Below are 24645 nucleotides of genomic sequence, written 5' to 3'. Positions count from 1 at the left end.
CCTCTGCCCCCTCCTTCCTCTGTCAGTCTTTCGCTTTCAGCCTCTGCCTTTTCCCATTCTTTGTCACTTTTTTTTTCTTTTTTTTTCTTTTTAAAAGATGACCAGTAAGGGGATCTTAACCCTTGACTTGGTGTTGTCAGCACCACACTCAGCCAGTGAGCGAACCGGCCATCCGTATATGGGATCCGAACCCTGGGCCTTGGTGTTATCAGCACCGCACTCTATGGAGTGAGCCACGGGCCGGCCCCATCACTTTTTTTTTTCATTTTTCACTTGTTTCCTCTTCTTTCCCATGAGAGGGGTGGACATTTATTGACAGCAATCCTGCATGCTTGTATGGCTTCACCGGTCTCCAAGAAGCAGTCGCAGCAGTGTGTGTGTGTGTGTGTGTGTGTGTGTGTGTGTGTGTGTGTGTGTGTGTGTGTGTGTGTGTGTGTGTGTGTGTGTGTGTGTGTGTGTGTGTGTGTGTGTGTGTGTCTACATCCGTATGTCTCTATATCAGTCGCAGCAGTGTGTGTGTGTGTGTGTGTGTGTGTGTGTGTGTCTACATCCGTATGTCTCTATATCTGTGTGTTTACCCGTCTATTTGTGTGGCGTGTCTGTGTGCCTATCCTGGTATGTCTCTGTGGTTTGTGTGTGTGTGTGTGTGTCTGCGTGTTTCCCTGTGCTGTGTGTGTATGTGTGTGCTGGTGAATCTTCTACACAGGGATTTGAGGGCCACATCTGATTGGCAGTGACAGGGAGCTAGAGATTTGTCTTACCTTCAAAACAAGCACATTGTTTTACTTTGTTTGAAGCTACTGACCCGTCATGGGGGTAGGGGGTGGAGACAGAGGCCTAGTCCTTCCCCAGTGCCTCCTTGCTTTGGTTTTAGCACTACCCATGTGTGGATACACAAGTACCTTCTATTCCCAAGATGTTAGTGTCCCCTTTTGTGAGAAGAGAGTTCTTAAATAGGTTTCTCTGGAAATCTAAGAGCCCTTAAGCCTAAGAGCCCCCAATCCTGAGGGCCCCTGACTTTCACCTTCTGTGGAATCAAAATTTCTTGGAACTTGGAGGTTGTGGAGAGACAGCCCTAGGAAGGGACCTTTTAGGGCCTTGCAGCTTGGTAATTCTGACCTGATTGGATAAGTGTCAGCAATGACAATTACCCCAGGAGGGGCCCTGAAAGGCAGTGAGATTTTGAGGAGGTGGGAGGGGACAAGAATCTCTCACTGCAGACATGGAACTCAGAAACCCAAAAAGTTCAGCATGAAAATAATAACAAAGAAATTATAACCAGCCAGCTGCCAAAAAGGAAGGAAGGAAGGGAGGAAGGAAGGAAATTACAGTAAAAATCACAACAGCTACCATTTCACAGTACCAGACACAATAACTATATGAAACAGGTATAATGATTAGCCCTGTTTTGCAGATGAGGAAACTGAGGCTCAGAGGGGTGAAAGTCCTTGTCGAAGGTCACACAGCCCTTAGTCTTGGGTCCGGCATTCCAATCCAGGCAGCCAGGTTCTGGAGCCGACAGTTCCAGTCACTGGGTGGCCTCCAGAGTAATAAACACGCACATTTATTGATACCTACGATTGCCAGGCCCTGGTTAAGCACTTCAGTGCACTGGCTCATTCACAGTGTACTTAAGGAAAGGTGGGCTAGGATTCCAGAAGGCCATGCTGTGCTATGAGTGTGGGGTGTCTAGAGTGGGAAGCGTAGTGGGTGAGGCACAAAGATTCAGAGGGGGTGGGGGTCCCCATGGGCAGCTCTCACTGACCCCTCCCTCTGTCAGCTGTACCTCGCCAGCCCCCTGGGGATCCATGATGCTGAGCTGTGATCGTTCTTGTGGCTGCAGCCGTGGCCCCAACGTGGAGGATGGCAAGTGGTATGGAGTCCGCTCTTACCTGCACCTCTTCTATGAGGACTGTGCAGGTACCACTCTCAGCGATGACCCCGAGGGACCCCCGGTTCTGTGCCCCCACCGACCCTGTCCCTCACTGTGCTGGAAGGTAAGGCCAGAGGAGCAACTCCTGGGATTCCTGTGGCTTCGTGGAGGAGATGGGACAGAATTTGAGGCTCAGAGGATAGAAAGAAAGGGGATAATGTAGTAGTTAGGAGTCTTGCACATTCAAGCAACAGAAAACCCAACTCAAACGGTGTAAACCCAAAAGGGAAAATATTACTCATTTGCTAGAAGAGACCAGAGGTTGAATTCCTTCAAGGCAAAGTTTGATCCAGCAGTTCAAGCCATCACACCAAGGACTTCACGAGGTTTCTCTTAGTCTTCAGTCTCCCTATAGTGCCCCCACCTTGCATCCCGTAGCTTCAGGCTGTCCCCACATGTTCCCCAAATGGCTGCTACTGTGCTGACCCTCAGATCTTCACTCCACACCAGCCAAGGGAGTCAGAGTTTTTTCAGTTTTTCCTTCAGAAAAGAAACGATGCAGAATAGCCTGAAATTAAGAACACATTACATTTACATTAGCACCAAAAAAAGAGAAATACTTGGGTGTAAATCTAACAAAATATGTACAATATGAGGAAAACTACAAAACTCTGATGAAAGATATCAAAGAACTAAATAAATGGAGAGATATTGCACGTTCATGGGTAGGGAGACTCAATATTGTCAAGATGTCAGTTCTTCCCAAGGTGATCTACAGATTAAACACAACCCCAAACAAAACCCAGCAATTTTTTTTTTTTCCGGCAGCTGGCCAGTACAGGGATTGAACCCTGGACCTTGGTGTTGTCAGCACCATGCTCTAACCAATCAAACTCCCAGCAACTCATTTATCAACAAATCGATTCTGCAGTTTATATGGAGAGACAAAAGATCCAGGATAGCTAGAAATTAAAAACACATTGCCATTGACAAGGAACAATACTTTTTATCCCCAGAAGCCCTGGCACGTGTCACATTTGCTCTGACTGGGTCACTAGCCAGCACTAAACTAATTACTATGGCCAGGGAGATGGAATGCGCTGACTGGCAGGAAGTGGGGTTCATCTCACTTCAATCTTACTTGGTTTCCCAATGAAATACTGGGGTACGCCGTTGCCAAGGCAGTGGAAAGATGGGAGAGAAGCACAGTTGACATCTATAACAGCCAGGGAGAGGGGTCAGCCAGGGTACTCCATATCGGTAAAGATGTGGAGGTGGCAATGAGCCCAGTCCCTATGATGAGCAGAGCTCTTTGCTAAATACTGGAGGGAGATTGAGGCAGAGGGTCACTCCTTTTGCTTTCAAAGGACTTCAGTCTAGTGGGGAGGCAAGGCACCAACCTGTGCAGAGGCACCAACCTGCACAACCTCAGGTCAGGTGTGCAGAGGATTCCAGGAGAGGAAATGGTCTCAGTGCCTGGGGTGATCAGGGAAGATATCTAGAAGGTGAGTACATATTTAATTCTTTAAAAGCATCTTCTTATTGCCAGGCACTGTGCTAGGCTTTCAGAGACATAGAGTTTAAGATGATATGGTTCCTGTCCTTGAGGAACTCCTAGCTCTTCAGCCTCTGCTCTGACATTAGCTGTCTTGTGCTAGGCACAGAAGACACCTCGTGAGCCAAAACAGGCAGTCTCTGCTCTCATGGAGCTCTCAGTCTGGTGGCACAGGCAGACACCACTTACATAATAACCAAAATACATGTCCAAATGTACACCAAAGTGAGCACGCTGAAGGACAAATGAGCACAGAGTCTGTGCAGAGTGCAGAGCAGGGGACCCGACCCTGTCCGGGGGTATCCTAGAAGATTTCCTGAAGGAGATGAGGTTTGAGATGAGATCTGAGGATACGTAGGAGTTAACCCGACAGAGAGGTAGAGGGTAGAAAGGACAAGTGAATATGATAGGATCCAAATAATGAGGGAGGGGACCCAAGTTTGGCTGAAGAAATCCATTGCTAGGTGGGAGCTTGGAAGGAAATTAATCAGGGGCCTCAAGATTCCAAATACAACATGACAGTTTATGCCTGCTGTCAGTTAGATCCCAGCAGGTGTGTTCTGTGATTCCCATCTCTTAGGGTTGGATTAAGGGATTACCTTTGAGGCCATTTAGGATTCCAGGTGTATTAGTCCATTTTGTGTTGCTCTAATAGAATACCTGGAACTGGGTAATTTATAAAGAAAATGAAATTTGTTGCTTACAGTTTCTAAGGCTGGGAAGTCCAAAGTCCATCTGGTGGTGGTGACAGTGACCCAAGGGTCTCACATTGCAAGATGGTGGAAGCAGAGAGAGAGACAGACAGACTCTTCTTTTAAAGCCCTCAGAACCACGCCCCTGACCACCATTTTTAATCCATTCACTACTGCAGGGTCCTACAATCCAATTACCTCTTCACGGCTCCACCTTTCAATTACCAAAATAGGATCTCCCACCCTCTTAACAGTCACAGTGGGGGCTAAGTTTCTAATACATAAAACTTGGGGGACACAATTCAAGCTTCAGAGACTTTGGGGGGGACATAATTCAATTCACTACACCAGGTGATCCCTTAGCCTGTGGCTACTCACCGACCCTGACTGCCTCTTGGTCTGTCTGCCTCTCCCTAGATCAGCCTGTCCTCAGGGACCCTGCTTCTGCTGCTGGGCGTGGCAGCCCTGACCACTGGCTATGCGGTGCCCCCCAAGCTGGAAGGCATTGGCGAGGGTGAGTTCCTGGTGCTGGATCAGCGGGCGGCCGACTACAACCAAGCCCTGGGCACCTGCCGGCTGGCAGGCACTGCGCTCTGTGCGGCGGCTGGGGTTCTGCTGGCCATCTGCCTATTCTGGGCCATGACGGGCTGGGTAAGCCAGGACATCAAGGCAGAGCCCTTGGACACTGAAGCTGATGACCACATGGAGGTCTTTGGGGATGAGCCAGAGCAGCAGCTGTCCCCCATCTTCTGCGATGCCAGTGGCCAGTTATGGTTCTCTCCACCTGCCAGCCCCTTTGGGCAATCCTCTGTGCAGACCATCCAGCCCAAGCGGGACTCTTGAGCTACCCACATGGCCAGAGAAGGAGCCAGACCTGGGGTCTGGACCCTTTCTCCTCCCCACCACAACCCCCCTCCCATTGTCACACCAATGTCTCCCTTTCAGCAGGGCCCCTTCCATCCAAGCCCCCAGAAGGCTTAACTCCAGGTAAAGTCTGGAGCTCAAGTCCCTGTGCCCCTTCCCCAGGGGTAGGACCTCAACTCATCCAAGATTCCAGCCTTACTCAAGTCCTCCCCACACTTCCTACCCACCTCTCCTTCCCAAGGCCCTTCAGGGACAAGAAAATATCTCCCTCAATTGTCCCCACTCTTTCCTCTGTGGGCAAGCCCCTTATCCTTTCAGACCATCAGTTCCTGCCTCTTTACTATGAAGGGTATGGACAAGATTCTAGAATTCTGTGACTATCCTATTCCCCTCATGATATAAGCACTACCCTCCATAGACAAAAAAAGAGGAGGGCTAGAGGGGTCGTTTTCCTCCACCAGGACGCCTCAGAATGGGTCCAAGACACTCACTTGGACTTCCCCTCCAGGACGGTGTGAAGACATTTACCTTTCACAGTGTGTTTTTCACCTGCAGTTTGAGAGCAGAGCCCCACAGTCCACCTCATCACGGGCAATTACTAAACCCAGTCTACAGATGAGGTGGTGGTGGGAGGCTGAGAGGTGATATGTCCAAGTTCACACAGCAAGGTGGTCTTCAGGGTCTAGAACCACATCTTCAGGCTCCTCCTCGGCCAGCTCTTGTTCTACAGCTGGAGCAAGGCCTCACACCTTCCTGGTCCCTAGGGGATCCCCAAGGGTGGGGACAGGTTTGGCACAGAGAGACTAGCTGGAGGCCTGATGGTTCCCAGGTGGCCCCAGAGATACTTTGGAAATGGATTTAAGTGGTCTCTGAGAGCCAGGGGACCAGAGAAGTGGAATGTCTTTGCCCCTTAAAGCCCACCCACCTAGAAACCAACGACCACAGGCTCTGATCCTGACCCTGGTAACACATGTGCCCTCCTGGAGGCACCAGCCCCTCCCGCCTGCAGGCTCCCCAGCCAAAGGCGTCATCTCCCATCTGTACCACTAGGGGGAGCGCAAAGACAGCTGGAGAGGAGAGCGGAAGGATCCCGCCCATCCCCTCCCCCTTCAGTCTCCACCGGCCTGGAGGGCTCCTGGGGAGGGTCCTCAGTCCTTCCCCACCAGGCCAGACCCTGCCGCCCTTGTGCCCAGCGCTCCTTCCCCGTCCTGCATCCCTTTCATGCTACCTCTCCTTTCAATAAACAGCTGGGAGGGACACTGACTTTGCTTCCTTTCTCCCTGACCACTGGGGCGCTGGGAGGGGAGAAACAGACAGACTGTTGTACGCACCTCCTGCGTGCCGGGCACTTAAATCCGTTACTTTTCATTTGCTTCTCAGGATAATGCTTTGATAAAGGGATTATTATCTTCATTAGATATTGTTATCTTCATTAGATATAGATGCAATAAAATAGTGGTCGGAGAGGCGAAGCCACCTGCCTAGGCTGGCTGGATACTCAGGTGGGTAGGGCGTGGTGCTGGTCATACCAAGGTCCGGAGTTTGATCCTAAAAAAAAGGAAAGGAAGGAAACATTCTCAGCCGTCTTGAGAACCTACTGCTCCCATCCCCAAGAGAAATGTGAGAGTGGGCATGTGGCGAGCGAGCTGGAGCCAACGGTGGGGTCTTCCCCGGGGCTAAGAACACCTGACCTCTCAGCACTCGCGGGGCCCAGCCCTGTTCTCCGTGCCTTACAGTCATGAGTTTATTTAACCCTGACGACCATCTATGAGGTGGGGACTGCTGTTCCCCACCGCAGCCCTAAACTCCAGGCTTGCATTTCCGACTGCATTCGCCTGGATGCTGGACTTCAAATCAGCTACCCCAAACTGTTCTCCTTATTTCACCTTCCCCCACCAAACCTGGCCCCACTCTGCCGTCCGCATCTTAGAGAGTGGCAGCTCCATCTTTCTGGCTGCTCCAGCCAAAACCCTGGAGTTGTCCTTGATTCCTCTCTTTCCTCACACCCTGAATCTGATCCATCAGCAAGTCCTGTCAACTCAACCTTGGAAACACAGCCTGTACCCAACCACTTCTCGCTATCCCCAGGGCTAGCTCCGTGGCCTGAGCTACTACCACCTCCCATCTGCATTATTGTCCCAGCTTCTCCCTGGTCTCCCGCTTCCACCTTTTGCACACTGCCCCCGCCCCGAGTCTAATCTCTACAGAGCAGCCGGAAAGATCCCATTGGAACATAAATTAGGTTATATTACTCCTCTGCTCAGAACCCTCCCATGGCTCCCACCTACCTCAGAGTAAAACCTGAAACCCTACCATGGTCTACAAGGCCTTATACGATCTGCTGACCCCCACCCTCTACCTTCCTCTGCAACCTTGACACCTTCCATTCTCCAGTTCCTGGCTCCTCTCCAGCCAGACCAGCCTCCTTGTCGTTCCTCCAACATCAAGCCAGGCTCCTGCCTCTGGGCCTTTGTCCAGCTGCCCCCTCTGCTGGCGTGCTCCTCCCCAGTTAACCATGTGGTCAGTTCCCTCCCCTCCTTCAAGTCTGTGCTGGGTTGTCACCTTCTCAGTGAGGCCTTCCCTGAGCAGCCTCTTTAAAATTTAAAAATGACCATGCCCCATCTCCCCGTTCCCTGTGCACATTGGATTTTGGTTTTTGCTTTCCCATAGCATTTATCACCTATTAATATACTGTATCATTTACCTATTTGTAATAGAATTGTTTATTACCTGTATACCCCTGCCACATATGAGCTTCGCAAAAGCGAGGACTTTTACTTGCTTTGTTCACTGACTCATTCCAGTGCCTGGAGCAGCGCCTGGTACATAGTAGATGCTCAATAAGAATTTGTGAAATAAATCAATCCTAGTTTTACAGATGAGGATACTGAGGCTTAAAGGCATTAAAGGAACTTGCCCAAGGAGGCACAGCTAGTAAGTGGCAGAGCTGGGATTCAAACACAGGTGGTCAAGCTCTAGAGTCCACAGCCCAGGTACAACACTGCACTGCCCCTTGGTTTGGAGGCTCAGAGCTGGGGACACAACAGGAAGTGCCAACAAGTGTGTCCAGATGTTTGTTGCCATGTGGAAATGTGAGCACAGTGTTAACAGATTTTTTTTTCCAGAGAAGTTAGGAATGCAAATTTTTATATAAAATGTACCCATTTAAAAATACTAGTTTCTGATTTGAAATTTGACTAAACCCTATTCAAGACAAAGCATTCTCGAGGACAGCTTTGTTGGCATGAGCAGGACTGAAACCACGTTAGGGCCTAAAGCAGTGGACTTGGGCCAGGTAACAGCGTCAACCCATGAGCCACTGTGTGACCTCTGACCTGACGCTCTGGGTGAGTGCTCACAGCTGATCAGGACCAGGGATAGAATTTCACACTGACTAAATGGCCCAGGAAACTGAGGTGGACTTCCAGCCCAGAATATCTATGTCACAGTAGCCTTCCTTCCCAGCTGCCACATGAGAAGCCAACCCTTGCCTGTAACCCAATAAATCCCAGGCCTCTACACAGCCCAGTCCCCACAGAGCATTTCATTTCAGAGAAGCAGAATTCAATAGCCAAGATTAATTCCTAATAATGCCATGTGTCACTTGAATCCCTTGAAGAATGTTAAAGGAGGTTCAGTTTCACTCTCATACATTTCTAGTGGGGATGTGTACTGGGTTGAGTAGCACTTCCAGAAAATTCGTGATTACCTGGAACCTGTGAATGTGAACTTATCTGGAAGTAGGGTCTTTGCAGATATAATTAAGTTGAGATGAGATCATACTGGATTAGGGTGAGCTGTAATCCAATGACCAGTGTCATTAGAAGAGGGAAATTTGGACACAGACACACACAGTGGGAAGATGGCCACCTGAAGACAGCAGCAGAAATTGGAGTGATACATCCATAAGCCAAGATACACCAAAGGTTGCCTGCAACCACCAGAAGCTAGCAGAGGCAAGGAAGGATTGATTCTCTCTTAGAGTCTTCAGAGGGAACATGGCCCTGCTTACATCTTTACTTTAGACTTCTAGCCTCCAGAATTGTGAAAGAATAAATTTCTGTTTTTTTAAGCCACCTAGTTAGTGGTACTTTGTTACAGCAGCCCTTGAAAACTAATACAGGGTATAAATTGGTGCAGCCTACAAGAGAGGCTATTTGGAAATATCAAAGTGGAAAATATACATGCCCTTTGATCCCAGCCTCTTGTGTAGGTTAAATTCTGTGTGTTGGAACACTGCAGTATTGTTTGTAATAGAAAGCATTTGGAAACTACCTAAATGCTCATTGGCAGGGAGCTAGTTAATAAAGTATGGTCCATGTATACACTGGGACACTATGTAAAAGAATGAGAAAGCTCTTTATGTACTGACCTGGACTGATCTCCAACTTCTATTGTTTGGTGAAAAGGTGCAAGGTGCAGAACACTATGAATACTTTTCTACCATTTGTGTAAAAAGAAGAGCATTTATGGAAATTGCTTGTACAGGTGTATTAGTCCATTTCTGTTGCTTACAACAGAAATACCTGAAACTGGCTGATTTTTTTAAAGAAACAATATTTATTGCTTACAGTTTCAGATGCTGGGAAGTCCAAAGTCCAGGGAATACATCTGGTGAGTCTTGTTCTTGGGGGTGACTCTACACAGCAATGGAGGGTGTCACATGGTAGATAAGACAGGAGCAGAGAGAGAGCTAACTCTTCACTCCTCCTCCTTTTAAAGCTCTCAGAACCATGCCCATGACCACCATTAAGCCATCAATGGATTAGTCCATTTATTTAGGCATGGCCCTCACAATCTAATCACTGCTTCAAAGTTCCACCTTTCAATTACCACAATAGGATTTCCCACCCTCTTAATACTGTCACAGTGGGGAATAAGTTTTTTTTTGGGGGGGGGGGCATTCAACCCACAGCAACAGGGCAGTTCAAAAAGCTTATAGAAAGATTTGTATTATCTTTTAATTCTACTTTTCCATGAACTTTTTGAAGTACCTTCATATATGCATAAAATCTCTATTGACCTTGGTTGCCTTCAGGGAGGGGACATGAGTGGCTGGGGATTGGGATGGGAGGGAGACTCACACTCATTTTTCATTTTGAACCACGTGAATGTATTACATTAAAACAATTAAATTAAAAAATGTTTTAATAATACCATTGATTAAATACATTTAATAAATGGGAGAGAAGGGACAAATCTTCCTTACAGAAGAATTCCAATTAATAAATGTAATAGGATTGAGAGAAATAGAAAAATCATCATTAGAGCACCACAGGAATAATTGTTGCAGGCAAAATCCACCAATAAATGATAAATGAGTGGATGAAACTTTAAGTTAAAACAGGATATTTGCATAGCCTCAAAGTATCTCCCCTCTCTGAATATGTGGTAATTACTGTGGTGGTTTCGACATATGTGCATACGTTCTTTGACGTTCCACCCTCTAGGAAGTGGGCTGGACTTAGCCACTTGCTTCAGCAATGACTTCACAGTGGAGAAACCTGGCAGACACCACTTTCACCAAATGACCCAGGTCAGCATTGCCAATAGCAAGTTTTGTTGATATCACCCCCCCCCAAAATAATGAGAGGAGAAGGGCACTTCACCCGGGTAAAGTCCCTCAAATCTGTAATTTCAGCCTGATCATGAGAAGACCCATTCTACAAAAGACCTGACCAGCATTCTTCAGAAGTGTCCAGGCCATAAAAGGCAAGGAAGAGACAAGAAACTGTCTTAGGTTGGAGGACACTAAGGAATTCCCTGTATTGTCTTTCCAACTTGTGATATTATGATATTTACATACTGGTTTTTGTCTATGGTTCCTGGCTCCCCAAGGCCGGACTCAGATCTTCCCTGGCCTTTCTGTCTTCGAGCTGGCCGTAAACAAATTCTCTGACCTACCTTGTCTGATTGTAGGTGAAAAGACCCTGTATTAGTCCATTTCCATTGCTTATAAAAAAAAAAAATACATGGGACTGGGTAACTTATAAAGAAAATTAAATTTATTGCTTACAGTTTCTGAGGCTGGGAAGTCCAAAGTCCATCTGGTGGTGGTGACAGTGACCCAGGGGTCTCACATTGCAAGATGGTGGAAGCAGAGAGAGCAGAGAGAGAGAAAGACAGACTCTCCTCTTCTTTTAAAGCCCTCAGAACCATACCCATGACCACCATTTTTAATCCATTCACTACTGCAGGGTCCTACAATCCAATCACCTCTTCAAGCCTCCACCTTTCAACGACCATAATAGGATTTCCCACCCTCTTAACAGTCACAGTGGGGACTAAGTTTCTAATACATAAAACTTGGGGGACACAATTGAAGCGTCAGTGAGTTTTGGGGGGACATAACTCAATCCACTACAGACCCCCATTGCAGAAACGTTCCCACCCCATACCCAGGAGGAAGGAAGGCTGCACTGAGAGGCTGAGAAGAATCTGAACAGTCAGGTCCCGCCGGGTTTCCCCACCCAGGCTGTTAGTGTTAGATCACACCTTTTTTACACACATTTGTACACGGTTTTCCATGCTTCCATCATGGCTATATAATGAAGATTTTGTAAAAACCCAAGAACACAGGGTTCAGGGAGCTCCTGAATAGCTGAACACATGGAGGTTCCTGGAAGGTGGCGCACCTGCGGAGGGCATGGAAGCTCTGCGCTGCTTCCCATATACCTTGCCCTCTGTGTCTCTTCATCTGTATCCTTTGTAATATCTTTCTTAATAAACCAGTAAACATAAGTATTTTCCTGAGTTCTGTGAGCCGCTCAACAAATTAATTGAACCTAGGAGGACGTTGTGGGAACCCTGATTTATAGCTGGTTGGTCAGAAGTTCCAGAGGCCTGGGCTTGTGACTGGCATCTGAAGTGGGGCCAGTCTTGGGGACTGAGCCCTCAACCTGTGAGATCTGACACTCTCTCCAGGTACATACAGCTGGTATCCACTGCAGGATTGCTTGCTTGCTTAGTGTTGGGGGAGAAACCCCCCATAGCTGGTGTCAGAAGCATTTTATGAGAGTGGGAGAAACTGAACTGAGTGTTTTTTCCTCCACTCATGACTTTTCTATAAATCTAATATTATTTCAAAATAAAAAAAAATTTCAAAAATACAATTGCTCCAGTCAAGATGGAGTAACAAGGATCAGGTTTAACCGCCCACCCCAGAAAGAACCAAAGAATTAAGCAGGAAATAAACAAATGAGATGAGTCCTACAATTGCCCCAGTCGAGTTCCCTGAAAGGGTTTCCAGGCTGTGGCATAGATTCAATGCCCTCTCTCAGTAATTGATGGAACAGACAGGCAGAAAATGAGTAAGGATATGAAAGATTTGAAGAACACTATCTACCAACTCGACCTAATTCACATTTATAGAGTACTCCACCCAGCAAGCAGCAGCATAGACAAGGCCTTGGGCCTTGGTGGCTCCTGGAGACCCAAGGGGGCAGATGTAAGGACTAAATAGGCACAGAGCCCATAGCTGTCTCAGCGCGCCCTCTAGTGTTCCTCTGAAGTGGTGGCGGCTCGGCAGTTTGACAGCTTCCCCCATCTCCCACCTGAGAAGGGAAGCTGCGTGCCCTCTCCTCTCTGAGGTAGGGAGATCTGGGAGAGGGAGGGAGGCTGATGGGCGGAGTCCACCTTCTGCTCCACCCTTCTTTTACCCAAGAGCCTGAGCACCCAACTCCCACCCCACCCGGGACCCTGCCCCTCCCTCCTGCTGGGTCTTGTATACCTTTCCCCATCCCTACTAACCCAGGGGCTGGGTTATTTCAGAGAAGCCCCTCTTCCTCACCCCAACTGGACCAAAGAAGGGGTGTATTGGGGCACTGCCTGGTCTCTGGGGCACTGTGCCAAGGTGGGGATCTGAGATGCCCAGGGTGAGAAGAGAAAGAAAGTTATATTCATATAGATGGGAAGGTGTTGGTGGGAGGCAGAGAGAGCACTGGCAGTCACAGACACAGACGTGCAGCAGCATTTGTGCCCCGAAATCTTCCTCCCAAATCTTATGTCTAGTGCAGCCTGAGGGAGTCTGTCTGCCGGAGTTCAAGCCACTGTGCGAACCTGCACAATTTCTTAACCTGAGACTCAGTGTTTTTCTCTCTAAAATAGGGACAACAAGGATACTGATCTCTTGAGATTGTTTGAAGACCTGATGAGCTTACATAGCACCTGGCACATAGAAGTGCCCCCAAAATGCTAGCTGTTATTGTGAAACAGAGAAATTGAGGTTCAGAATGAGCAGGCAACACACAGGCTATAACTATGGATGACTCAGACAGGGATCACGGTCTAGTGGAAAGGACAGTCCTGTTGATAGACCGTGGCAATATAACAGTGTAAGTGCTGTAATAGAAGAACAATGTAATGTCATATCCCAGGGGACAGACACAGGAAGAATGCAGCTCATAATAATGGCATAGACAGTATAGCACTAGTCTGTGCCAGGCTCTGTACTCAGTATTTCACATAGATTAGCTCTTTCAGTCCTCATACAACTGTAAGGTGGTTACCATTATCTCCAATTCACAGAAAAGGAAACTGCACACCGAGTGTTTAAACATCCTGTTCAGATTGCACAGCTGGCAGAGTTGAAGTTTGAACCCAAGCGATTCAGGTCCAGAATGTGCCATAGTTCTGGCATCCACAGATGCAGAAATGACCCCACAAATTCTACCAACTCACCGACCTGGCGAGGGGTGAGGTCATCCTCGTGACCCCTCATACAGGTCCACGTGGACACAGGTGTGTCTATTCAGATAAACACCAATTCCTGCTCATGACAAGTGCTCAGAAAATCCTCTGGAATGGTGCGCATTGATGAAAAAATGAGCCACAAATGACCTCACGACAAATGCACTCATATGTCAATTGGTGGACCCATACTCATGTTCTTGAATAAGCATGTTACATGCCAGGACACACACCAACATGCATTCATGTACACACCAACAGGGCTGTAAATTATTGTGAGGCCTGTGCACACACTGACACCCTCACTGTATATTGGCACTTACTTGCTATTGATTTTTCTTTTTTTTTTTTGACCAGTAAGGGGATCACATCCCTTGGCACGGTGTGGTCCTCACCACACTCAGCCAGTGAGTGCACTGGCCATCCCCATATAGGATCCGAACCTGCGGCCTCGGCGCTCCCAGCACCACACTCTCCCGAGTGAGCCACGGGGCCGGCCCTGCTATTGATTTTTTTAGCAGCTACATTTATCGAGCACCTACTATACGTAAGTAAAGATAAAGCTTAGAGAAGTGGGGACTGGCCAGTTAGTTCAGTTGGTTAGCGCACAGCATCATAACCCCAAGGTCATGGGTTTGGCCTGCCAAAAAAAAAAAAAAAAGCTTACGGAAGTGAAGTGGCTTTCCCAAGGTCACACAGCTAGCACATGGCTTGGATTCAAATCCTGGCCCTATACTATTCGGCGATGGTGTCTTACCATTGCTGTGCACAAGCAAACAGATGTATCATGGCAAGATTGCCAAATTGACGTTCCCTGTGACCTTGGCCATGTCATGCACTTGACTGGGCCATATCCTCATGTGAGTCTGTTCATAAGTGTGCTCAATGGATGATGGCACCAGTGACTCTGGCTCCACTTCAAGTCCCTGCCTGGGTTGGTGTCACCAGTGCTGTGAGCTTCCTGTCTCCACCTCACCCTGCCCCAGAACCCATGGCTCAAAGCCAAGCACTGGGCACCAAGCCAGCAGGGCCCTGGTGATGGAAGAACTCACAGGATTTCATAAGCATCCGGACTGGCACACATGGTCAGGGCAGGGAGAAGGAAAGAGAAAAACAGCATGTCCACTGGGGTGTGCACCTGGGCAGGGTCCATGGACCAGGTTTGACAGGGGAAGAGCTGCCGGGACTTGGCATCTAATGGGCACTCAGTCAGTGCATGCTGGGAGGGAGAGAGAGGGAGGGAGGGACAGGGAGGGAGATGGAGACAGAGGGTGGGGAAGGAGGAAGGCAGGACTACAGCTCTCGATCCTGGAGGCCCTGGGTGAGTGACTGAGTGAGTGAATGAATGAAGGGGTAAATAAATTAATGATGGGATTAGGGATGGAGGGAATTTATTTTTTCCACAAACCTTGAGTGCCTGCTCTGGGCTGGCCCTGGGCTGAGTACGTGGATTTTGTGGACAGAATGGACATATCATTCTTGTTGCAAAGCTGGGAGATTGAATGACACCAGTCAGGCCAGGGAACTGGGAAGACCCTTGACGTGCAGAGTGATTCAGCCAGTGTGAGCAGGGGTTGTCAGTGTGTCTGAGGGAGCAAGAGGGATGCACGTGTGTGTCTGTATGTGTGTGTGCATGTGTGCGCCTGCACAGCCAGGTATCTGCCGATGCATGTGTCCCCAGGAGCACAAATGCAGCCTTGCTCTTTCCCCTCCCAGGCCTCTTCTCTGCCCCTGTCCTGTGCCAACTGGACCTGCCCCACATCATGCCCAACACCCATGCAGAGCTGCTTCTTCCAATCACAGGGCCAAGGCCTCCTAACCCCAGACCCCAGACGCCAGGGGTAAAGACCTCCCAGCAGCCCCTGGTGCCCCTCTGCGTGGACCTCTCCACCAGGAGCTCTAGAGTTGTGAGAAACACACACACCCAAAGGTTACCACCCTGGTGCCCATGTGCATGGGACATGCGCAGGTATATGCCTCAAATTCTAAGCACTGGAGGTGCCCCAGGAGGTTCGAACAGAATACCACAGGCTGGGTAATTTATACAGAATAGAGATTTATTACAGCCCTGGAGGCTGTGAAGTCCAAGAGCATGGTGCTGGCATCTGGTGAAGGCCTTCATGCTGTGTCACAGCAGAAGGCAGAAGAGCAAGTGAGTGCAGGAGACAGAGAGGATGGAGGCCAAAGTCATCATCTGGAACCCACTCCCACAGTAACTAACCCACTCCTTCATTAACAGCATTTATCCATTCATGAGGGCAGAGCCCTCATGACCTAATCACCTGTTAAAAGTCCCACATCTTCATACTGTCACAGTGGCAATTAAATTCCAATATGAGTTTTGGAGAAGACATTCAAACCATAGCAGAGGGAGACTTTTCAGATATTACCCTTCTGTACCTTTTGAATTTTGAGCCAAAATATTAATATAATTAATAATTAATATAACAATAATTAATATCAAAATAAAATACTTTAAAAGTGTCCTCTTGAAAGTGGCATACTCCTACATGCTTCTTGCCCTCATCTAATTTCTGGCCTCATGGATAGAACATCCTGGAAAAGAACCTATCTGCCAAGACAGCAGGCCAGGATATGAATCCTGGCTCTATCACTGACCCCCAGTGTGACCTCAGGAAAGACACACACCCCCTTCTGATTTGTACTAGGTGACAGCTAGGCAACCCTGCCCCCCCAGTGCTGGCATTCTGTGTCTCTCCTGCTAGACCAAGCTTCTGGAGGGCAGGCATCAGGTCTTCTAGCTCCTTAATTCATGCAGGCCACCTAAGCTGAGTATCTACTATGTGCCAGATTCTTTTCCTCCATTGCTTGCCCTCCGCACCCCACCCTAGTGCCTGGCATGGGAGTGGGTGCCCTGTAGGAGTTCAGGACAGACTTCCCAGCTTACAGATGGGGAATGGTCGGTTGGGCAGGTGTGTGGTGGATGGTAGATGGACAGGTAGACGGCAGGTGGTGGTTGAGTAGACTCGTGCATGAATGGTAAACAGAAGGATCTTCAGGATAACATCCTTCAATTGATCCTGTAGCCCTCCCTAAAGATACCACTCCATTTTTTGCTCCCCTTTGCAGCAAAGACCTTTGAAAAAACTGTCTACACTCACTATCTCTAATTCCTCTTCTCGCTTGAGTTCATTCTTACTGTCACTGGGCCCCCTTTCAAAAACAAACCACTCAAAAGTCAAATATTGGTGAAAAGGAAGTCAGTTCTTATTCAGGAACACTAGTGACCTGAGCAGAGATGTCAGGCTAACCCTTCTCGCCAGTAAACCTGAAGGAGAATGGCCACACTAAAGCCATCTCAAAGACTCAGGTTTGCTGAGGGGGGTTTAAAGAGGGGGCTGAGGGAAGGGAATGTGGGAAAAGAAAAGCCGGAAGGAGGGGGGATGTGAGCAGCAAAGGCTTTGTGCAAGGTCTCAGGTGCAAGGTCTCAGGTGCAAGTTCTCACCAAGACTCCGTCTGGCTTCTGCTCCCATCCTGCTGTTATCTCTTGGTCCTGCTGGAGGGGTGGAATCAGCATAGCTTTACTGATGTTTTCCTTGGTTTCCCAGAGTCTGCAAGTTTGCAGCTTCAGGCTGGCTGGAAAACAACTTTACATTCATGTAAATAATGTCATCTTGTCCCATACCAAGGTTCAAAATGGCCATGGGAAAAGAGGGAACTCAGAGAAATGTATGCCAAGAAAAAAACTGTGTCCTGGGCCGGCCTGTGGCTCACTCGGGAGAGTGCAGTGCTGATGACACCAAAGCCACGGGTTCGGGTCCTATATAGGGATGGCTGGTTGGCTCACTGGCTGAGTGTGGTGCTGGCAACATCAAGCTAAGGGTTAAGATCCCTTTACTGGTCATCTTTAAAAAAACAAAAACAAGAAAACAAAAAACTGTGTCCTTTTAAAATTTGCCTGCAGCCCATGTAGTTTTAGGTGCCAACATGGCTTCAGTCCTGCTCACTCCCACATAATCACGCCTCTATCTGCCGTCCTCCAACTCCCCTCTCCCCACCACCCTGCCCAGTTGAAACTGTTCTCGTCAAGGTCACCATGTTGCTAAACCCAATGCTCAATTCTCAGTCTTCATCTTCTTGAATGATCAACAGCTTTTGGCACAGTCAACCTCTCCCGGCTCATTGTGCACCTTCTCTTTCCTTGGTGGCCAGGCCTCCACACTGCCCTGTCTCTCCTCTTTCCCAGTCCCCTTTGCTTCTTTCCACCCTTCCTGCTGGAGTGGTCAGTCCCTGGCGCTCTCATCCAGTCTCCTGTCCATGACTCCCAACTCTATATCTTCAGCCCAGACCTCTCCCTTGAGCTCCAGCCCATACATCCAATTCCTATCTGACGTCTCCTCTAGGATGTCTAAGGCATCTCAAACTCAGCACAGCCACAGCTGAGCCTCAGGGCTTCCCCAAAACACTTTGCTCCAGCTCAGAGATCGCAGCTCCACACTTGGAACTGTTCAGGTCAGAAAACCTTGAAGTGTCCTTGACTCCTCCTCTTTCCTCACACCCTACATCTAAACAACAGTGATCCTGTTGGTTCCACCTTTAAAATACACCCAGAATCCAATCGCATCTCACCACCTGCACAGCCGCTGCTCTGCTCTGAGCCACCAGAGAATTATTGCAACATCTGCTTCCTTGTGTCCCTGTCCTTGCCTCCTTCAGTTTATTCTGAGCACAACTCCCTAAATGATCCCTTTTAAAAAGAAAATCAGACCACATCCTTCCTCTGCTTAAACCCTCCATGGCTCCACATGACTCCCTGGAGCCCTTTCAAAGGCCTGCAAAGCTCCAGATGGTCTGAGCCCATTACCTCTTTGACCTTGTCTACCACACCTCCCCCTCACTCACTCCACTCCCACCCCACTGACCTCCTCCTGTCATGCTGGTCAAGCTTCCGCCTGGAGCCTTTGCATAATCTGTTCCTCCTGCCTGAACAATCTGCTCTCCAGATAGTCTTGTGGCACCCACTGGACCACCCTGCTCAATACCACCACTGCCCACCACCCACCTCCCCTCCCCTCTTCATCCTCTTTACCCATTCTTCTATTACCTTTTTCCCTAGCACCCATCTCTCTCTAATGTACACTATAATTTACTTATTACGTTAATTATTTCTTGCATATTCTTTTCTACTGGGATGTAAGCATCATTTTTGACTGTTATTTTCACTGTGGTATCCCCAGCCTTTAGAACATTGCCTAGCAAATAGTAGCTGCTCAATAAATACTTGTTGAATAAATGAATGAATGAATAAATGGCATGATTGATACTGGAAAATATATAGGTGGATGGATGGATGGATGTTTGCTGAATGGAGGATAGATGGAAAAATGGAGAGATGGAAGAATGGAGAGAAGGCTGAATGGGTAGATGGTGGAGAATGGGTTATGGATGAATGATCAAGGAATGGATGAGGGATGAATAAATGGTTGGAGGGACTAATCCGTTCAGTTACTAGGCACAGTACCAGGTGCCAGAGGTACACTGGTGAGCCAGACAGGCAGGTGCCTGCCCTAATGGAGCTTATAGTCTGGGGGGGAGACAGACGCTAAACAAATAAAAAAAATACGTATATAAATTCCAATTCTAATAAATGTTATGAAGAAAAAGAACAAGATGCTCTGGGAGGGAATAATATGGATAAGTGATGAAAAAATGGACAATAAATGGGTAGATGGAGGTGGATAGGGCTTGGGCCGGGCTGCTTTACCTTAAGATAAATGTACCATCCAACATTGCCAGACCAGGGCCTCCCCACACCCACCCATAGCTCCGACCTCCCAGAGATTGTCCTCTCCCTCCTGCACTGACGCGCAGCACCTGCCCCAGCCCAACCCCAGTGGCCCGGCCTGATTCCATCTCCAGACCCCACCCTGCTGAATCACAGTCTTGGGCTAAACAGGGGACAGATCTATGTTCAATCAGCCCCTTGGCCATGCTCAACCTGAGGGTGTGGTGCGGGGCAGGGAGAAGACCAGAGAGAGGGCAGCATGGGCCAAGCCCTTGATGCCTGTGCCTGAGCATCAGCCCTCTTGATTCCAGAGTATCTGCGATCAGGTCTGGAGCTACAGGTGGGGTTTATCTGGGGACTGGGGTCATGAGTAATGGATTAGAGCTGACTCTGTCTCCGGGATCATAACTCAGTCAAAAGCTAGAATTGCAATTCAGGTCATAGATCAGGATGGGGAAAGGTGGGTGCCCAGTCTGTGGCCAAGTCATTGTTCAGTTTGGGGCCAGGTCAGTGGTTTGCCATGGCTAGGGCCATGATCAGGGTTTGGACTATGTCCAAGGTTTCAGGTCAGAGTGCAGTTGGAGCCCAGAATCAGGCAATAAGGCTCAGTCTATAAGCAGAGTCAAGGGCCGGCCCGTGGCTCACTCGGGAGAGTGTGGTGCTGATAACACCAAGGCCACGGGTTCGGATCCCATATAGGGATGGCCGGTTAGCTCACTGGGTGAGCGTGGTGCTGACAACACCAAGTCAAGGGTTAAGATCCCCTTACCGGTCATCTTTTAAAAAAAAAAAAAAAAAAAAAAAAAAAAAAAAATATAAGCAGAGTCAAGGATCGGGGCTCCATCAGTGTCCAGGACTCTGGCCTAGTCTCCTCTTCCTCCAGGAGGGACTATGTGTGTGGGGTTGCTTCTGGATCTCCTGAGGAGAACCTTCCAGCTTAAAGTTCCAACCCCCAGACAGCTAAGCCCACTCAGCACATGCCCCAAACCCTCTCCTCCATTCCTTTGCCTTCCCCAGGTCACTCCCTGAGGGTCAGGCCTGGCTCAGTGTCTCCACAAGGCCTAACAGTCCTCACTCTGGCATCCCAGGGGAGCAGGGTGGGGGTAGGCCTATGGGACAGGCCTCTGTGTCTGACCCAGGAGGGCGCCTTGCACAACTGCTTTCTGATGCAACTGGCTGAACATCTTGCCCCCCCCCCGCCCCCCCCCCCGCCAACACACCAAGAGCTTTTCTCAGAAAGAGAAGGGCGGGGCAGTGGCCTGGACTGAACACACGTAATACCTCTCCTTCCTTGGCCTCTGGTGGCTTCAGGTGGGGGTCAGATGACTCAGCAACAACTCCAGTATTGGGAGGTGTCAGATCTGGGACTCACTCCTCCTGCAAGTGTAGAGTCCCCCCCCACCCCCAAAGCAGTAATTATGTGGCTGAGCCCAGGAAGGAACTCATAGCTGCCCAAGGTCACCCAATTGTCAGAGGCAAGGTCAGAACCAGAACCAGCTTCAGCAGTTGCGAATCTAGTTCCTCCCATCATGGGGAGGGAGAAGACCCTTCACTCTTGAGGAGAGCATGGGACTTCCCCAGGAATCTTCCATCAACCTCTTTGAGGCTCCTGAAATAGTGGAATAAGGTGGGGTTTGGAACCACACAGAGCTGGGTTTGAGCCCCACTGGCTGGCGGCATGACCTGGGGCAGCTTATTCTGCTGTCTGACACCCAATTTGCTCACTTGTAGAACAGGTGTAAATCCTCAGCTTACAGGGCTGTGGTGAGGATCACCCAAGGAAGCGGCCGGAGGGCACAGCAGAAGACTGCCACATGGGCCATGCTCAGGAAACGTGCCCCCAACTCCCCCTTCAGTCCCAGCTCTCATGGGCTGTGTATGTGGGGGTGGGGTGGGAGGGGGTTGCAGGAGCCTGGGACCCTTGGAAATAATAACAGTTGCTCACCAGTGGGTCCTAACCATGAGCCAGGAACACTTCTAAGCACTTTACCTGCATTAACCCACTTAAACCTCCATTTAATCCAAAAACAGTTCCCAATAGTGATAAGCAGCTCAATAACCCTATCAGAAGGATACTATATATTATTGATCCCATTTTATAGACAGAGCTATGGGTCTCAGAGTTGCTAAGTGACTTGCCCAACGTCACACAACTAGTATGAGCGGTACACGGTGGAGGGGAAGAGACCACATGTGTTTTGAGCCCAACCGACTGGCTCCAAGTCCTGCTGGCCCCCTTACTCCTTAGGCCAATGATGTCATTTCTCTGAGTCCTGGTTTCCTCATCTGTCTGGGGATGAGAAAAGCAACTGCATGGGGAGGTTTGAGGATGATGTGAGGTGATGATGTAAGAGAAGCTCCCCCACAGGGTCATGCTTGACCCAGGAAGGCACGAGAATCACATTCCTTGTGAAGAAACCCAGGCCGCCACTGGGCCACCACTGGGCTGGCCTTCCTGCGTCTCCTGGGGCCCAGCCTGAGCTGGATCTGGAGGATAAGGGATTTCTGCAAAGCCCCTGGGTGACTCTAGAGAAGGGAGTCTCCTAGATAGTCTCCTTTTGGGTCCACAGGCCCAGAGCTGCAACTCTTGAATCACCCTCAGCCTTCCCCAAATTGATTAGTTCCATAATGGTTTCCTTTCAACCAGTTTATTCTTTTCAACTTAGGTAAATGTATTTAAAATGGAAATTTTAAATCACTGACCTCCAGTGAAAAATAATTTGCCATAAATAGGAGGTAATCATAAAATTAAAATACAAGGAAAGCAAAACAAGATTATTCAATTCTAGCTAAGTCCTGCTTCTTGTTGAAGGCTCTGTGCTGAGCTCTGCTCTCTCTTCCTTAATGAGAGAGGTGTGAAAAACATAGAAACTGTTAAATGAGACTTTCTCCTGAATAACTGGAGGAACAGGAAGAAACTCAAAAGGGAATACATGTATCACAATATGATTCGATGCTATCTCATGCAGAGTCTCGAGATCCTAAAACCCTCTGTAATCCCACCAATGCTGCACATAATACATTTCAAAAAGTTCATGGAAAAAATAGAATTAAAAGATAATACCAAAAAACAAAAAAGCAGAAAAGAAAAAAAAAAAAAAGATAATATGAATCTTTCCACGAACTTTTTGAAGTACCCTGTATTTCAGAAAATACTGACCTAATCCAACTCTCTCTTTCTATTTTACAGATAAAAAAGCCAAAGCCACCAAAAGGGAGGTGATGCCCGCGATCTCACAGGGTCAGTGTCTTCGGCTAGACCTGGAATTGCACAAGAGGTTCTAAAGCATCATTTCACTTTTGTGGGGGGAATGGATAAAGATGAAAAGCTTCAAGGACACCGAAGGTGAAATTTCAGGCATATGGCTATCAGGGACATCCAAGTGGCAGGTGTGGCTCCTGTCATTGCTACGGACTCCCACATCCTCTCCTCTCTCCGAGTTCCTTGCCCCAGCACTGAGGGGCAGAGACACAGCTCGTCAGTATCACAGCAAATGGAAACGCACCTGCTGGGCTCAGAAACCTGGGTAAGAGACGTTCTGAGACTGGAGAGAAGGGAATTCATGAAAGCCCGACTATTTCTCCAGGAAAGGACACATTTATGCATTTAATTTTGGGAGGTTGGTCACCCCTTATTTTTTCACTTTTTAACAAATGCTTATATAGTGTTCATATTCCAGGAACTTCACAAATATTATCATTTAATTCTCATGACAAACCAGTGAGGTAGGTACTAGTATTATTCCCACTTTACAAATGAGGAAACTGAGGCACAAAGAGCTTAAGTAACCTGTGCAAAATCTGAGTGGTAAGATTTGGATCCAGGAAATGTAGATTCACTATGACATGAAGAAGCTTCAGTGCATTTAATCGTCATGATGCAATGTAAGGGAGGTATAAATAATCCCATTTTATAGATGCAGAAACTGAGGCTCAAGGCTAGTTGGCATCTGTGTTGTAGATCCAGGAGTCCTGATCCTGTCTGCCTGGACTCTTTACTTCTTTGCTATACTCCCTGGACCATGTGTCAGGAGTTCTTGGTCTAGGGTTGTACTGCATAGTATGGTAGCCATTTGCCACATGTGGCCATTGAACACCTAAAGCATGGCTACTGTGACTGAGGAACTGAATTTTTCATTTTATTGAATTTTACTTTTAAAACTGAAGCAAGTAAAATACTTTTTTCCATTACATACAAGTTAATTGTTTTGATAGGACTATATTTCACTTTAATCATTGCTAGTTTAGCTTCCATGCCTATTTGTGTCCAATCTAAGTGTAAAATGCACACCAGATTTTGAAGACATTAGTGTGAAAAAATTTTTTAATGATATCATTAATAATTTTTATGTTGATTATTTGTTGAGATAATAATATGCTGAATATATCGGATTAAACAGAATAGATAATTAAAGTTAATTTTAACAGTTTCTTTTTACTATTCTCATCACTAAAAATTTTAAATTACATATGTGGCTCACATTATGTTTCTATTGGAAAGTCCTAGTCTAGAGAATTGGGATTTGACAACCCCGACTGTGACAACGTCCCCAAATTTGGGGGCCATACTCAGGTTGCTGGTCCAGTGACCATTCCCACCAGTCCATGTGGAGGCTGCTGGGTTGCAAAGATTGTGAAATGTCCCAGGACAGTGTGGTCACTGGAGTCAGTTACCCTAGGTTCAAATATCAACTCTGCCTCATACAGCAAGCTGGGTGGTCTTGGGTTAGCCCCTCACCTTGACTCCTCTGGTCTACAGAATGGAGATGACAGTGACCATGTCACAGTTCCTTAAGTGCCTCATGTTCCTGCCTCAGGGCCTTTGCACTTGCTGTTTTCTCTGTCTTCCTCTCCCATCTTTGCACCCCTCACCGCTTCCTTAAGATCTTAGACATCAAAGTCATGGGTTTGGATCTCTATACTGGCCAGCCACCAAAATAAATAAATAAATAAATAATAGTAAAAAAAACAAAGTGTTTTCAAGATCTTAATTTAAACATCACCCTTTGATGAGTGCTACCAAAAATTACTATGTTCAGTCATGACAGAGAACAAATCTATTTTATTCAAGAAAATACATGACACTTATCTATTTTAAATGCTCTTGGTTATTGATTTTATTTTCTTGATAATGGTGTCTGTCTGCTGATTTATAGGGTCTGGGAGGGCAGTCATTTCTTTGCCCCTTACAGCTGTGGGATCTTCCGATCTGTCTTGGTGTACTGAT

General features: G+C 47.8%; 1 protein-coding gene across 2 annotated transcripts; it reads left to right on the top strand.

Moving 5' to 3' along the window:
* Positions 1-1808: 1808 nt before the first annotated feature.
* NRSN2 (neurensin 2) lies at positions 1809-4963 on the top strand. Of its 2 annotated transcripts, XM_063078145.1 has the most exons (3): positions 1809-1997; positions 4538-4632; positions 4765-4963. In XM_063078145.1, the coding sequence occupies exons 1-3, from the start codon at positions 1809-1811 to the stop codon at positions 4961-4963; spliced, it is 483 nt and encodes a 160-aa protein (XP_062934215.1). The 2 variants fall into 2 exon arrangements, with proteins under 2 accessions (XP_062934215.1, XP_062933628.1); XM_063077558.1 differs by having other exon boundaries at positions 4538-4963.
* Positions 4964-24645: the final 19682 nt, after the last annotated feature.

Source organism: Cynocephalus volans, chromosome 1 (genome assembly GCF_027409185.1).
Source record: "Cynocephalus volans isolate mCynVol1 chromosome 1, mCynVol1.pri, whole genome shotgun sequence".
Taxonomy (NCBI): Eukaryota; Metazoa; Chordata; class Mammalia; order Dermoptera; family Cynocephalidae; genus Cynocephalus; species Cynocephalus volans.
Note: the sequence above shows the minus strand (reverse complement) of the source record. Positions and strands in the feature narration are given on the sequence as shown.

What these genes read in the sequence shown, in the direction of transcription:
- NRSN2 (XM_063077558.1), top strand. Translation starts at nt 1,809, where the DNA reads ATGATGCTGAGCTGTGATCGTTCTTGTGGCTGCAGCCGTGGCCCCAAC. An exon ending in GTCCCTCACTGTGCTGGAAG is followed by an intron (nt 1,998 to 4,537) that starts GTAAGGCCAGAG and finishes GCCTCTCCCTAG; the next exon opens with ATCAGCCTGTCCTCAGGGAC.